The sequence below is a fragment of the Empidonax traillii genome, unplaced genomic scaffold (assembly GCF_003031625.1).
Source record: "Empidonax traillii isolate 1590-97213 ecotype Southwest subspecies unplaced genomic scaffold, ASM303162v1 scaffold123:size1378231, whole genome shotgun sequence".
Taxonomy (NCBI): domain Eukaryota; kingdom Metazoa; phylum Chordata; class Aves; order Passeriformes; family Tyrannidae; genus Empidonax; species Empidonax traillii.
In genome coordinates, this window is record NW_020955316.1 from 95,044 (window position 1) to 110,534 (window position 15,491).

The 15,491-nt window shown below is 44.5% G+C and overlaps 1 protein-coding gene across 2 annotated transcripts; it reads right to left on the bottom strand.

The window, feature by feature from the left end:
* Positions 1–10,805: 10,805 nt before the first annotated feature.
* Positions 10,806–15,027, bottom strand: GPR83 (G protein-coupled receptor 83). 2 transcript variants are annotated; one of them, XM_027883292.1, is made up of 4 exons: positions 14,575–15,027; positions 13,755–13,880; positions 12,641–12,774; positions 10,806–11,796 (listed from the first exon to the last, which is right to left on the bottom strand). In XM_027883292.1, the coding sequence occupies exons 1-4, from the start codon at positions 14,959–14,961 to the stop codon at positions 11,172–11,174; spliced, it is 1,272 nt and encodes a 423-aa protein (XP_027739093.1). In that variant the 5' UTR covers positions 14,962–15,027; the 3' UTR covers positions 10,806–11,171. The 2 variants fall into 2 exon arrangements, with proteins under 2 accessions (XP_027739093.1, XP_027739094.1); XM_027883293.1 differs by lacking the exon at positions 13,755–13,880.
* Between the last annotated feature and the right edge of the window lie 464 nt (positions 15,028–15,491).

Sequence of the window (15,491 nt, forward strand, 5' to 3'; positions counted from 1 at the left end):
TGTTGTCAGCCATTTTTAGAATAAAGAGTATATTTTAGGTCCTTTTTTTCCCCCCTTACTGGGAGCAGTGGGTGTTGTTTTAGTAGGAGTTTAATGACTAGTTTAGTGCCCAAGCCTAGAGTCCCATTAAATGAGCCTACGAACAAAGGATGTCCTGGCTGCACTTTGTGAACAGGAAGACAGAAATCAGATCATGAATGGTTTTCTGAAAATGGAGGTAGGAGGGATTTAATCCCTACCTCCACCACCACCACTGTCTGCTGTCTATGGTGGCTTCTGTCTATCTGAGTTAAAGCTTTGGAAGAAGGAAGCCACTTGGGTAAAACTTTATTTTTCAATAATGAGTATTGTGTTGCTGATATGAGTAATCAAAAAAAACCCCTATTGTTCCCTATGAACTAATTAGCTGAACTTCCTCCACAGTGTGCACAGCCCACAGGAAGCTCATAATTCATTATTCTTCTTCAATGAGTTCCCATTAAGCAATGTAAGTTAGTTTTGTTATGCTGGATACTGGTTGGAATTTTAGATTGCCTGAGGGGAGAATGTCATTAAAGCCATGTGCAGCCACCTGCTCTGGAAGGGACATCTGTAAAGCCAGGAGCGAGGCAGCTCTGCCCCACCACTTTGCCGATGAGCTGGGAGCTCCTGCAGGAGCACAGAGGTGTAAATGGGACTACAGGAATGCTGTGTCATATGAACATGGGGTACTCTGAGTTGGATCACTAATCTCTGACTGCTCTGTCCTTTTATCACCCTTTTGCAACATGTCCATATTGCATCCAACAGCTCATGGAGTAGCACTGCACACAGCCTGACACGCTGGCTTCCTGCACACCTGTGTTTGCAAAATAATCCCTGATTCACAGAAAAAAGTGGAGCTGCTGGATGAATAAAATACTGCTGAAAGACAAATAACAGATTGTGTCCTAGTAGCCAAGTTGGTGGGCTAGTTCAGTAAAGAAAGAGGTGAGTTTGTCACAGAAGGGGGGAAGAATCGGAGCTGTGTCATTGGAGTAAACTCTTTCAGAAATCTTTTATTTGAGCACCACTTGGCAAGACCACATAAGAGTGGCACAAATCAAAATCTAGCTGTGTGTTATGGATAATTTGTGGATTTCTGTCCTGCAGGCTGTGTGGCTGGAAGGACTGGAAGAGTCCTTTCCTCAGAATATTTGACTTAATATACTAAATTACTAGTATAATGATAAAAAGTAATTACTTTTATTAAACACTAAAAGATATATTTCTGAAGTGACAATGTAATCATAGAATCATAGAATTAACTGGGTTGGAAGAGACCTCTGAGATCATCAAGTCCAACCCTTGATCCAACCCCACTGTGATTACTAGATCATGGCACTCAGTGCGACATCGAGCCTCATCTTAAAAACCTCCAGGGATGGTGAATCCACCACCTCTCTGGGCAGCCCGTTCCAATGCCTGATCACCCTCTCTGTAAAGAACTTCTTTCTAATATCCAACCTAAACATCCCCTGGCAGAGCTTAAGCCCGTGCCCTCTTGTCCTATTGCTGATTGCCTGGGAGAAGAGACCGACCCCCACCTGGCTACAACCTCCTCTCAGGTAGTTGTAGAGAGTGATGAGAGTAATGAGAATAGTAACTCTATTACGGCTTTATATCATTAAGTATTCAAATATTTATTTGCTTCAAAGCATTTTTCATGTTATCAACTCTCCCCTGAAGGACTCCCAAGTGACACAAAACTCCCGTTACAACACTATTTAATCTTTTTAGATGGTAAAGTTTACATTCTCTCTTTCGCTTCTTCAGATTTTTTGATGAGTCACCTCAAACTTTCTATAACCATTGAGATTAACCAAACACCTTCATGCAAACAAAATTCCTTGCCTACTAATGAACTCCCACCCAACCCAGGGGCCTGCTGAATTGGTCCGCTTAAGTCAGATTCTTGCGTCCCCACAAAGTCCAGGGAAAGTGGTAGGTGCCTTTGAAAGCATTTGAATGGGGATGAAAATAGCCTGGGCTCACTCTTTGCTACATTTTGAATTGCTTTAGCACACTTACAAACTTCATGAACCTAAACTAACAGAAATGAAATCTCTCAACCAGCAACAAAAGAATTGTGGTTTTGTTTGCTTTTTCCCTCTTATTTGTGCTAAATCGGGATGATAGAAATACACGCTGTTGCACAGTTCAGAACAGTGTCTCTGCGCCGGGAGTCTGAGCTGCAGGATGAGAAGCAGAGCCTTGGGCTGCTTGTCTGTTTGACATCTCGGAATGTGTTTGCAGAGCCAAACAGAAATACCAGGGACACAACTGAAGGGTTTGGTCCCTGCTGTCCTCATTGTTCAAGTGTCAGATCGTTCCTGAGCCCTGTCTTGGGCTTCTTCAAGACAAATTCTGGGCAAGGCACTGAGAACAGTTCACTTCTAGAGCAGCTCCCAGGAGACAGTAGGAATGTGACCATAACAACCTGGTTCCTACCACATGTCCCTCCAACAAACCCCACTAAGTTTTGTACCCTCAGAGACTCTGATGATGTGCTTTTAGGACATCTGATACATGTCTTTAGCTTCATACTATTAAAAACTGGTGACCTCTAAGAAACCTTCACATTATGGTGGTTTTAACTGAAAAAGCACACAAAAAATGTAATTACAATGTCTTAAAATCCCCATACCTCTGAGACCTTAGGGGCTCAGAGTCAAGGGCTATGTACTACCACAAACCTGGTCTGCTCTAGATGGAGCTAGCTCTACATGCTGTGGAAATAAGTGAGCTAACACCTTAGAGACAGAAATTATTTGTAGACCTGTAGTTATTTAATTTGTGTTCTGGTTTTGTCTGGTATACAGTTTCTTTTTTCTTAGTAGCTGGCACAGTTTTGGACTCAGTATGAGAATAATGTTGATAACCCACTGATGTTTTGGTTGTTGCTGAGCAGTGCTTACCCTAAGCCAAGGACTTTTCAGTTTCCCATGCTCTGCTGATGAGCAGGTATGCAAGCAGCTGTAGGAAACATGGCTGGGACAGCTGACCCGAACTAGCCAAAGGCATATTCCATACAATAAAATGCTATGCCCAGTTTATAAACTATGGGCAGTTGGCCAGAAGGTGCCAATTTGTTTTGTAGAGAAAGGCAGTTTTTCTGCTGGTCAGAGATGTAATGATGACTGGATTCACTCCTGCCTCTCTAAGTATCATTAAAAGGCTTTGAGCCTAAGGTAGGGGGTGGGAGGTTTCACCCTACCATAATTCACGGAAATCCCTTCAAGCCTGCAAACCAGAGGAGAGGCTGAGGGGGGGGGAACATGGTTCCCAGAAGAAGAAAGGATGGGCTGAAGATTTTCCCTGTTTCTGTGTCAGTCTAAAACTTCTCCCCCGCCCACTGTGTCACCCCCAGGAAGGAGCAGGGGATGCCCTTCTGCTGGGCTGTGCAGGGTGGGGAGAGCAGGGAAGGATCCCATCCTCATCCCCCTTTGGTGGCACAAAGAAGATCAGGAAATAAGAGAGCAAGCTACCCAGTCCTGATGTACCAGATGCAGAGGCTGTGGGGAGATATGACCTGTCTCAGCCAAGCCTCTGACAGCTGTTAGATCATGTAGGTACCTTTGCAGGGGCAGGCTGTTCACAGCCCCATGGCTTCGACACAAGGCTGTCAGACTGCGTCAGCAGCAGAGCTGGCTACGCTCACTCACCAGCACTCAGGAGATTTATGAATAAGTCAAATGTGAATAATAGTTAGTCTCCTGGGAAACAGCTATTTTAAAGCTCACTCTGTGTGTCCATATACAGTTTTTAGGTCAGTCTGTTTAGAGAACTAAGACATCCCTGAAGTTTGTGGAACAACTAGGTCTCTGTGTGGTTCACGGCTCAGCACTGTGCAGATGTATTTATTCTCATCCGAGAGCTGTACAGCTTCATACAAGTGTTGCTGAGCCCAGCATAAGCTTCCTACTCAGTGGCTTCACTGAACTAATGTAGCTGCAAGTTGGAATAAGCAGATGAGTGTGTAGCTGGCAATGGTGTCGGGGGCTCACACTGTGATTGATCCGGTAATGACTTCTATGCAGTTCATAGCCAGACTATTTTAATCGTGGTCTACCCAAAATGCATAAAAGAACTCTTGAAGTTTCACATTCAATATGTAAATGTTAAAGACTCTCAGTAATAGAATAATCATAAAATATCCTGAGTTAGAAGGGACCCACAAGGATCATTGAGTCCAACACCTTGCCCTGCACAGGGCAACCCTAAGAGTCACACCATGTGCCTGAGAGTGTTGTCCAAACACTTTGTGAACTCAGACAGACCTGGTGCTTCGACCACTTCCCCGGGGAGCCTGTTCCAGTGCCCAGTAATCTTCCGGGTGAAAAGCTTTTCCCTAATATCCAACCTAAATCTCCCCCGACAGAGCTTCGTGCCATTCCCTCAGGTCCTGTCACTGGTCACTGGAGAAAGGAGATTGGTGCCTGTCCCTCCAATTCCCCTCGTGAGGATGCTGTAGATCACAATGAGGTCTCCCTTTCTCTAGGCTGAAGAAACCAAGTGACCTCAGAATAATAGGGGTAACTGCTCTCTTTTTGTGGTACCAAAAGGTAGGCAATTGTATCAACTTTTATTAAGGGCTTTTTCAGCTCCAGAGATAAAAATCAGGGCTGTATCAGCTACTAGAGGCTAGTTAATACATTCATTAAGGAAATTATGAAGAGATTTATGCTTATCCGAAGAGTGTAGTTTTGAAATCTTTGGAGTGTTCCACTGTTTTTCTATAAGAGGGGTGGAATTAAACCTGATACTCTTTGAAAATGCTGGAGAAAAAATGTCATTAATGTGTCTGAAGTTACAGGACATTGTTACATTTTCAGCAGCTGCCTTCTCACCTTTGAATCTGTCAGTTGAGAGGAGAAGATATTCAACCCACACTGACAGGAAAAGAAGTGGGCTACCATGCAGTCAGAAACAATACCAGCCAAAGCTGAGGTTCCTTTCTTCTGTGCTTGTCTTGAGAAACTTGTCATCTTTTCTCTGCATGGTCTCAGCATTTTTCAATTAATCTCGTCTTCTTTTATGTATAAGAGCAAGAGGCTTTGACTCTGTTATGCACTGTCAGTTTTGCCTGTATGCTATAAATTTCCTCTGATGGCTGCAGGTATAACGCTTGAGCTATTTGTTGCTTCCCTTTGGATGAGACAGCCTCCAATTTGGCTTACTGATAATTAAGGCAGGGAAAGAAAAGCATCCATGAAGAAAACACCCTCCATTTATCTCAGCTAGGGAGATGGTCTTTGCCATTTTTTGGCTATGACAGAAACTCCTCTGTCACAAAAAAAACCCCATGTAGTGGAATAAAGAAGTAGACTTTTTCTGCTGAGCACCACAGTGTCTTATGGCAGCAGCAGCCTGTGCTCTACTGCTAAAGACTTACAGACTGATACTGAGGGTGAGATAGTGTGACTGATATGGAGGGTGATTCTGCCCATCTACTTGCACTCTCATGAGACACCCCCACCCCTCCCCTCTGAGTGCTGCATCCAGCTCTGGGGTCCCCCAAATGAGAAGGACATGGACATGTTGGAGCAAGTCCAGAAGAGGCCACAAAGATGATCAGAGGGCTGGAGCACCTCTTCTAAGAAGACCAGCTGAGATAGTTGGGGTTGTTCAGCCTGGAGAAGAGAAGGATCCACGAAGACCTTGTAGGCAGCCTTTCAGTAAAAGAGGGCTTATGAGAAACACTGAGATAGACTTTTGACAAGGGCATGTAGTGACAGGACTAGGGGGGAAAAGCTTTAAACTGAAAGAGGGTGGGTTTAGATTAGATATTAGGAAGAAATTCTTGACTGTGAGGGTAATGAGGCACCGGCACAGGTTGCCCCAAGAAGTTGTGGTTGCCCCATCCCTGAAATTGTTAAAGGTCAGGTTGGATGAAGCTCTGAGCAAACTGATCTAGTGGGAGATGTCCCTGCAGGGGGGGGTTGGACTAGGGAAATGACCTCTTAGGTCCCTTCCAATCCAAACCATTCCATGATTCTATGAAAGAGGGAATGAATGAAAAGTGGAAGCTAAAAACCTGATCTGACATCAAGAAGGACAAGAAAGGTTTCAAGGATTTGTTTTCCCCTGAGTGCTATTCAGAATAGCATGAGCTGCAAAATAGAGCCTGGCACTGTCTTTGTTCCCTTTCAAGGTCTCTGCATAACTCTACACAGAGAAAATTAATAAAACACTAGGAAAATGAGAATTAACATTCATTAATTTCTAAAACTTTCAAGTTAATTTTCATAGGCCTGTTGTGATAATTTTCAAGGAAATAGAAAAATAAGAAAACAATACTGTCAATACAAATAATTTCACTTTTGAGGAGAAAAAACCACAGCACTCTCTAAATCATGGAAGTTGCAAACCCAGTTACTCAAGGTTTGGGAGATGCCAGCATTAACTTTGACTGTGTGACTCTAGTTGAGTTCCTTTATTCACAGGTGTATTGGCTTTGCATGGCCAGGTTTTGGTAGCAGGGGCTCCAGGGGTGGCTTCTGTGAGAAGATGCTAGGAGCTTCCCTCATATCTGTCAGAGCCAATGGCAAGTGGCTCCAAGATGGACCTGCTGCTGGCCAAGTCTGTGCCAATTAGAAATTGTGGTAATGCCTCATATTTAAGAAGAAAGAAAAAAAAAGTTATTGCACAGATGTAATTGTGGCCAGAGAAGAGTGGACAGAAACAGCCCTGCTGTCTCCAAGGTCAGTGCAGAAGGAGGGAGTGGAGGTGCTCCAGGTACCTGAGCACAGATTCCCCTGCAGCCCTTGGTTCAGATCGCGGTGAGGCAGCTGTGCCCCTGCAGCCCAGGGAGGTCCATGGGGTAGCAGAGATCCACCTGTAGCCCATGGAGGAGACCCATGCTGGAGCAAGTGGATGCCCAAGAGCGTTGTGAACCCTTGGGAAACCCATGCTGGAGCAGGCTCCTGGCAGGAACCTATGGGCCTGTGGAGATGAGCCCACACTGGAGCAAGTTTCCTGGTAGGACTTGTGGGAGACCCACTCTGGAGAAGGCTGTGCCTCAAGGCCTGCACCCCATGGAAGAGTGATCGACACTGCAGCAGCTCATGGAGAACTGTTGCCAGGGGGATGGACTCACACTAGAGTGGGGAAAGGTCTCTTCTCCTTGAGCAGCAGCAGAACAACCCGTGATGAACTGATTGTAACCCCCATTCCTCACCTTCCTGCGCTGCTGGGGAGGAGGAGATAGAACTGGGAAGGAGGGAGGGGTGGCGGAAAGGTGTTTTTAAGATTTATTTTACTTCTCATTATACTGCTCTGATTCTGTTAGTAATAAATTCAGTATCCCCAGGTCAGGTCTTGTTTGCCCATGATGGTATTCAGTGAGTGATCTCCCCCTGTCCTTATGTCAACCCATTAACCTTTGTTATATTTTCTCTCCCCTCTTCTCTTGTGAAGGGGAGTGGCAGAGCAGCTTTGGTGGATGCCTGTCATCCAACCAGGGTCAACCCACTACAACATACCAGATGATGCATTCTCTATATGTAATTAATTTTCCCATAAAACTCCTGTTCTCAGGCTCTGTGGATCTCCTGCAATGAACAGTTCAGTGCCTTGTGAAACTCTTTGTTATGCAGTAGACACTGCTCTGCCATGTTTGCAGTCTACTCCAGAGGCACAAGTGTGAAAGCTCCAGAGGGAACAACCAGGCCAGTTTAAATGAATGACCTACTCTGGTAACCAAAGACATGTCTGAGGGCAGTCAGACTGGTGAACTCTGAGGCAAAAGTGATCCCAGGACCAGAGTTGTGGTGTGATGACAGGATGATGGCCACAGGGTCACAGCACATCACCTGTACCATTGCTCTCCCTCACCCCAGGGGAGGACAGTCCATACTTCTAAGTATGTGGCTGTGAGGGTGGGAGTGAGAGAGTGGACTTGCAAGTCAGTTAAGTCAAAATAACCTTCCATTTCCATAAAACCTCATGTTTCACTCTGATTCATCATATTCCCAGAGGGAAAAGAAAAGCCTCCCCAACACCGTGATCTTTACCATGCTCCAGAGAAAACCGTCCCTTCTTACACCAATGTCCCCCACAGGCTTGTTTCTGCAGGTCTGTTTTTCTTGGAATTGCAACTAAACCATCTGTTTCAGAGCACTGCACACCTCCAAAATTCAAAAGGTAGCAAATAGTCCAGCTGCAGCAGGATTAAAATTAAAAAGTAGAACTAAAAAATTAAAAAGGACAATCTCCATCCTGTACATGTATCTCATTTTATCATCAGTCAGATCCTTGCTTCACATTGACGAAGATGGTATCTGAATGCAGTTTACACACCAATGGCTGTATTAGCATTTTAAAAGAACCTTCTAGTCTGCAAGAGAGATGGGGTAGAATGAAAAAATACTCATGAAACCTGGATGGCCAGGTTATATTGCCCAGGATGTGATATTTTTGGAATAGCTTGCATCATACTGCACTTTTTGTGCACAGACCACAACCCCCCACTGATTTCAGCAGCACCGGTGAATGCAAAATATTTCTTCAGAATTCCAAATCAGATACAAAGAAAATGAAAGGTAGGTAATTATCAGAAATTGCCCTGTAGCACATTAAGCACATTGCAGCACAGCGTATGATGTACAGTTCTCAAGGACACCATTTCTAATGCTTTAACCAAGTACCTCTCTTGCATGGTTCTGCCCAGTTCTCTCTGAAGCTTGTACCTCTGCTGCCCACCAGTTCATTTCTGGACAGGCTGTTAAGGCTTACTGTCCAATCTGCCTCTTCTTTTCTTTTTACCCAGGTCATACCTCCTGTTCTTTTTAATTAAATCAAATGGCTTCAACACTTCTTGCCCCTGCTCTGTGCCCAGATTCATGACTAAGCAGAACCTGGACGAGAAAGGTTTGCCACCATGTGCAGTGGTGCAGGATCCAGAGCTGTAACTGCAGGAGCTCCGCTCAGACTCACCTGGACCATTTGAGTGGGCATCTGAGGATTTTGCCTGCTGGACTTACAGCAAGGTTCTTGCATGTGTAGCAGTTTGAAGGATGATAACTGCATTCAAAAATAATGGATCTTAAGATGTTTCCTTCGACTTCAGAAAGAATATCTTACTGAGGTACTCAGCACTCCCAAAGATTTACTTCTACTAAAGAGCTGGGATCTGCTATCACTGGAATGGAGAGCATTGTTCACGGGCTGTGCACATTTGGGAAATGAATAGAATAGGATAGGATAGGATAGGATAGGATAGGATAGGATAGGATAGGACAGGATAGGACAGGACAGGATAGGATAGGACAGGATAGGACAGGATAGGATAGGATAGAATAGAATAGAATAGAATAGAATAGAATAGAATAGAATAGAATAGAATAGAATAGAATAGAATAGAATAGAATAGAATAGAAAGTTGGAAGTGACCTACAATGACCATCTAGTCCAACTGCCTGACCAATTCAGGGCTGATGTGTTGCAAACGCTAAGGGAGGAAATGGGACTTGGCATAAGGGTTCAAAGAAGGCAGGAGGAAAGGTTTGATTCTGCAGATCAGTGATACAAAGTACTGTGAACTCTGGGGGCCTTGATAAAGGGCAGTGAAGTAGCACTGGATTCACAGTGAAAGACTGATAACATCTTGTGAAAAGACTGGTTAGCTGAAAGGAGTGGTTGCTATTTCAGTCTCTTCAAATACTCAGGTGTGAAAGTCCTCCACGAGATTTAAAATTACTTCAGAAATTTAAGGTTATTACAGGAATTTGGAAAAAAACAATTTCTTTTTTTTTTTTTTTTCCATTTATAAAAGAAGATTTTTGTCACTTCATTGCTGACTGCTGCAAGATGAATGGGGCACCCTGGTGTGATGTTCAAGCTAATTTCCACAGCACAGTGAGTTATTGCTTTTCTGTACAATATAAGGTACAGTTTTTTTGGACCACCATGTTTTTTGTTATTCAAACCCATATTTTTTTCTGCTAAGAACATTAAGTTCTGCAAGGTACTTCAGACAGCTGCAGTCATGAATTTTCTTAGCCACCCCAGAAAGGACACATCTCAGTTATCTTTAAATGCACTGAAATTGTGCAATCACCAGAGGATAACCTGTAGAGAAATGTTCCACTTTCATTACTTGCTATCAGAGATATCATCCCTTCTCTCAAAGTCATTCATTTATAAACTGATTTCAGAGAGCTAACATCTTAGTTGAGATGAAATGTCCCAAATGTCTGAACTGACAAGTATACAGGTGCTTTACAGGGTAAGAGAGTAACATTCAAAGGCAAAAAAGTCAAACTGTGGGATCCTTAAGCTGACACTTGACAATAATGCAAAGATGTTCTGATCAAAAGGTCCTAGTCCAAACTCACAGTAGCATTTAATTATCTGTTCTCCAACTGTGGATGGTATGTCCAGCTTTCTCCAAAGTAGCTTTTTTTGGGTTTAGTTATCTGTTGAAGAAAAGCTATCTATTTAAGCATGGAATAGGCATCCATTTTTCTCCAAATCTACCTTAGAGCCTGCGATGTAAGAGACTCCTCTATTTGTCAATGTCCATCATATCCTCCACTTCTCCATGGGTATTTCCACCACACACAAAAAAAAAGAAAAAAAAAAAAAAAAGTGAATTAGAGCTGTTCCTTCATTCTGAACAGAACTTGACTTTTCAGACCCTAGTTCAGAGAGGATGTTTTCCTACACAGTTGCACTTGATCTAAGCTAGCAACATAAAGGTCTACATCTCAATCATTTCCATGTTGCTAGGAAGAGACTTAGAAATGGGAAAGAGAGGCCTGATGTGATTAGATTGTTGTTTTAGTGTTTAAGTACCAGCAACACACACACACAGTCCTAGTAGTAAAAGGGCTTAGTCATGCAGATAGCAGTGACATACATGCAGACAGTCCCATACTGTAAGCCAGTCCAAAGTCATCTTGACAAAGACAAGGAGATTTCCTTCCTGGGAGGAGTTTGCTTTCTCCCATTTAAGGGCTCCACACCTTTGCCATCAGCCTGCATCAAACATGCAGCTCTTTCATTTTGCCTCCTGAGAACCTGAACCTCCTTCTTGGTTTTATCACATGTAGTTGCACAGCCCCTAAGTAGGACAGGGCTCCACATCTTCAGACCATTTTAGCTCTTGCCAAATCTATGTGTAGTCCTTACAGATTTCCCAGGGCCATTGTTTAGCTCACAGCTACTATTGGCTCCACTGCAGAGATGTCTGTCTTTCCTGACTGGATGTTGGAGGATGACAGAAGGATATGGGAGACCTGCAATCTCTTGAAGTTGCCATTTTCTGGCCAAGCCAGTCGGTAGGATGGGACCGTGGAGGGAAGCCTCTGTTCTGTGGGCCTGGGAGGTTTTCTGCACATGCTGAGCAAAGCCTTCAGTTCTGATCGGAAGCTGTCATTGAGCCAGCAGTAGATGAAGGGGTTGTAGCAGGTGCTGCTCATTGCAAACCAGTGGAAGACAAAGTACAGGGCGTTGTTGGTGTGGATGGTCTGGCTGGAGAGGAGGACAACGTAGCAATTCAAGGGAAACCAGCAAACTGCAAAGAGGATGACAACAAGCATCAGCATCTTGATGGTCTTCTTGTTCTTTTTGCGGAGGACGAAATACTGTTCAGTGGTGACATCCCCGATGACATTGCGCAGCCAGAGTTTCTTTGCCACTGTCACGTAGGCAGCAGAGATGATCAGAAGGGGTAGGACGTAGAGCAAAATGAAGGTTGTTAAGTCAAGGTACTTCCAAAAGAGGTCAGCAGGCTCAGGGAAGTCTGGCAGACACAGGCACCGGGTAACCTCCTCACTGCAAATGGAGATATGGGACAGGGGATGAGAGGACATATGGCTGGGCACAACAGGAGAAGTACATCAGAAACAAGGAAGCAGGTGGGAGAGGGCTCCTGCCATAAAGCCTGAAAGCAAATCCTTTGTCTATCTGTTTATCTGTGATATCTGTCAGAGCTAAGCAGAGCTCTACTGTCCAAGGATCTGAGCTATGGAGCAGCCAGTGAGCAATGTGGTGGTAATTTCTCATGGGCATTCATGACCTTACAATAATGTTATGAATTTCACCAATTACAAAATTTCCAGCTGCACATAAGCAGGTTTTTATTTTCTGTCCTTTGGCAAACAGGAACACAGTCTCTGCACATATTAGGGACCTTTCCCTCATTAAAGCACTTTCCAAATATTAAGGCTCTTGACAGCATTTTATGGAACAAGCAGCTGAGGCAGATTTTTCTACTTTCCTAGGCTAAAGAGTAGATTAAAACCTGTTGGGTTTTAGTTTGTGGGTTTTTTTGGTTGGTTCCCCCCCCCCCCCCCCCCCCCCCCCCCCATGTCTGGTCTGGCCAGATTGATATATGGTGTAAAATGCCAATGCATAGAGGTAATGGGTCCAGGCCAGACTGTTTAACTTTTAGCCTGTTTCATGTGATTAGTGTGACAGAATAAAGATAAAATAATTAAAAATGGAAAGGGTGGGATATCAGACATAGCAAAAAGAACCAGATGAAAATTACAGACTAGATCCATATTTGGCTGACCTTGACATATGCTCAAAGGCTTTCAACAGAAGATCCCAAAGCAAGACTGCTGGGAATTTGGCCTCCAGGAAGATTGTGGAGGAAAGCAAAGCACATCCTTACCTGTATTCAAAGGTAAAGAGCTTCTGATAGATAGCATGTGGTAAGGAAAAACAAGCTGCCATGATCCAGATTACAGAGATGTAGATAACACCTTTTCCAGTAGATATGCGAGGTTTCAGAGGGTGCATTATAACCTGTGCAAAATAAACCAAATTCAGGCTTACTACATTTCAGGAAAGAATGATTTTTTTTTTTTTTAATACAATCTTCCAGCCTTTAATCTATTGCTTAATGTGGAAATTCAGCACCCAAGCAGTACAGTCTTCTCACAGCTCCCACTGGCTGTAAGCTGTACATAAAAACTTGAAGTTTTCCTCTGTGAATATGGGTCAAGTGAGATCCCAGTCCAGCTCTCAAATTTCAGTATTTGCATCTAGATGAGAAAAACTGGGCACCAGCAGCACCCAGTCTTGACACATGTTCATTTCCAGGTTCCATTTATTTTACAGTAAAAATAAGTCCCAGACTCTTCAGTATCAGTGACCCAAAGAACCAAAGGCTTGTGACTTAACCAGACCTCCCTGGGAACTCTTCTGACAGTCAGTGCATCTTCTGGAAACAATCTTTCTAGCAGAAAATGCCAACTGTCAACTGTTTTGTGTGGTTGTTGGGTGACTTCAAACTGATAATGCCCAACTGTCCCCAGTTTTGAGCCCATTATCAACAGCAAGCCACAGCTCTGCTTGTGACAAACAGCAGTGTGCTACAGTCAGCTCTCCAGTATTCAGAATAACAAAGGGTGAGACATCCCAGAGCAGCAGGAGATGGAGCTGAGAAAGCTAACTGGGATATCCCTACAACCACAGTGCTGGACACACCACCCAGAGGAGAGCTGTCCATGTGAATTCCTATCAGGATCTTTGATTTTCTCCTTGTTTGAGAGCTACTGGATTATCTACCACATAAAAGCTCCCTTTACCTAGCTGGAAGCAATCGCAAGGCAATGGACACCTCCCACCTCCCACCTTGCTGCAGGCTTGAAACTATTCTCTCCATCTGATAGCAAGGACTGCCCCCTACCCCGGGAGCTGAGAACGAAAGGATATGGGATCATCCTTTCTCAGTTTACTTATGCCCTCCCAAGTTTTCCATCTCGGCTTTAGAGACCTCTCACCTGGTGCCTGTCCACAGCAATGGCTGTGAGGGTCAAGGTAGAGACATGGAGGGAGCAGTACTGCGCAAACCTACTCACATGGCACATCCCCTTCCCAAATATCCAAGTGCTGTTCACAAAACGAGCCTGAAAGCAGAAGATCATTAGTTTTGTGCACCCCCACAACTGCTTATAGATACATCCCCATCACATAGATCCCTGTGCTCTGTAAAAGATACTTTTAAGATAGCAGGTTCTTTGTATAGCTGTATAATTTTCTGCCTTCTGAACTCTGAAGATGCAGGTTAGTGCTGCCCAGCGGCTCGGCAAAATCCTTCAGGACAATACAGCAGCGTGGTAACAAAGATGTTTGTTCTGTTTTATTCACAGTGTATCCTTCTGCAGCCTAACTACTGAGTCAATACCTTTTAAGCTTTTTTAAGCCCTCCTTACAGAGGAGGGCTGACCTGTACATCCTATTTCACTTCAATGCAAACTACAGCTTTTCAACACACACAGCTTGTAAAATGATGGTGAGCATTTATCTTTTTTTTCCAAGAAAATCTTGGAAATACTTCAGAGCAGAGAAAGTACAAAGTACTAAGTAATCACTGCAAGGTTACTATTGTTCAAGTACTATCAGGGCCACTTTTAACAAACGGATAATTTCAGATCTTCAACTAGATAACAGGAAAAAATAATGTGGAGTTTTCCAAAGGCAACTCCAATGACTGTACTTTGGAGGGGACAGGTATCTTGCAGAACATCCACTCCCTTTACTGCAGTATAAAGAAGAAAAGGCCACCAAAGTGCCTTTATGGCATCTCTGCCCCAGTCTTACCAATGTAAAAGGTGTGTTGAGGAGGGTGATCATGATATCAGCTACAGCCAGGTTCACAATGAACAAGCTGGTGGCAGAGTGCATCCGCTTCGTCTTGATGACAACGTGACAGACCAGAACGTTGCCAAAGAGGGAGAAGACAATGATGAACGAGTACGCCACAATGAGCAGGGCTTTCACCGTGATGCTCTGTGACTCCGCTCCGTACCGGCTCCTGTCCACAAAGCTCTGCCAGTCGGCCAGGCTGTCATTATCCCAGGAAAAGAAACCCGAGATGTTCGGGATTACAAAAGTCTTCTCCAGGCTCCCATTGAGGGGCAACTTCCCCGAGATCACAAAGGCGTTAACCAAGTCGGGAAGGGTGAGCCAGACGAAACAGGACAACATCTCTGAAACGTCGCTCTGCTCCTCCACTTCGGAAACAGCTTCGGAAACAGCTCATTTGCGAGAGGGCAGAGCTCACGCCGTGTGCTGGGAGAGCCGTTCTCCCCTCGTTCAGCCCAGGCGCTCTCGGAGGATGCAAACACGGCACACGAGCAGCTGGAGCAGGTGGATGCTCCTGTCTCCCGCAGCCTGCTTCTCTCCTGCTCAGCTCGCAGCTACTTTTGCTCCTTCAGCCAGCTTTATACCCCCGGGCGAGCTCCTAGCCGCGATCTTCTGCAGTCATTGGGCTGCATGACATTATTTCTGCTCTGACGTGCTGCTTTTCCATGCAGTTGCACTCCCCCGGGCGCTACTCCAAGGTAAGTACATCTGTGGGAAAGGCAAAATCAATCTCTTCAGCTGTCGGAATCCTTCTCTACCAGCGGCCCATCTCATGCAAATTCTGTGCTGTTTATATGCCAGATGCGTGTGTGCCAGCTCTGCTCTCTTCCTGGACAGGTCAAATCCGAGCTCGTTTAAAGGTCTGGCAGGAA

What these genes read in the sequence shown, in the direction of transcription:
- GPR83 (XM_027883292.1), bottom strand. Translation starts at nt 14,961, where the DNA reads ATGTTGTCCTGTTTCGTCTGGCTCACCCTTCCCGACTTGGTTAACGCC. An exon ending in TTGCTGTGGACAGGCACCAG is followed by an intron (nt 12,775 to 13,754) that starts GTGAGAGGTCTC and finishes TATTTTGCACAG; the next exon opens with GTTATAATGCACCCTCTGAA. An exon ending in CTCTTTACCTTTGAATACAG is followed by an intron (nt 11,797 to 12,640) that starts GTAAGGATGTGC and finishes CTCCATTTGCAG; the next exon opens with TGAGGAGGTTACCCGGTGCC.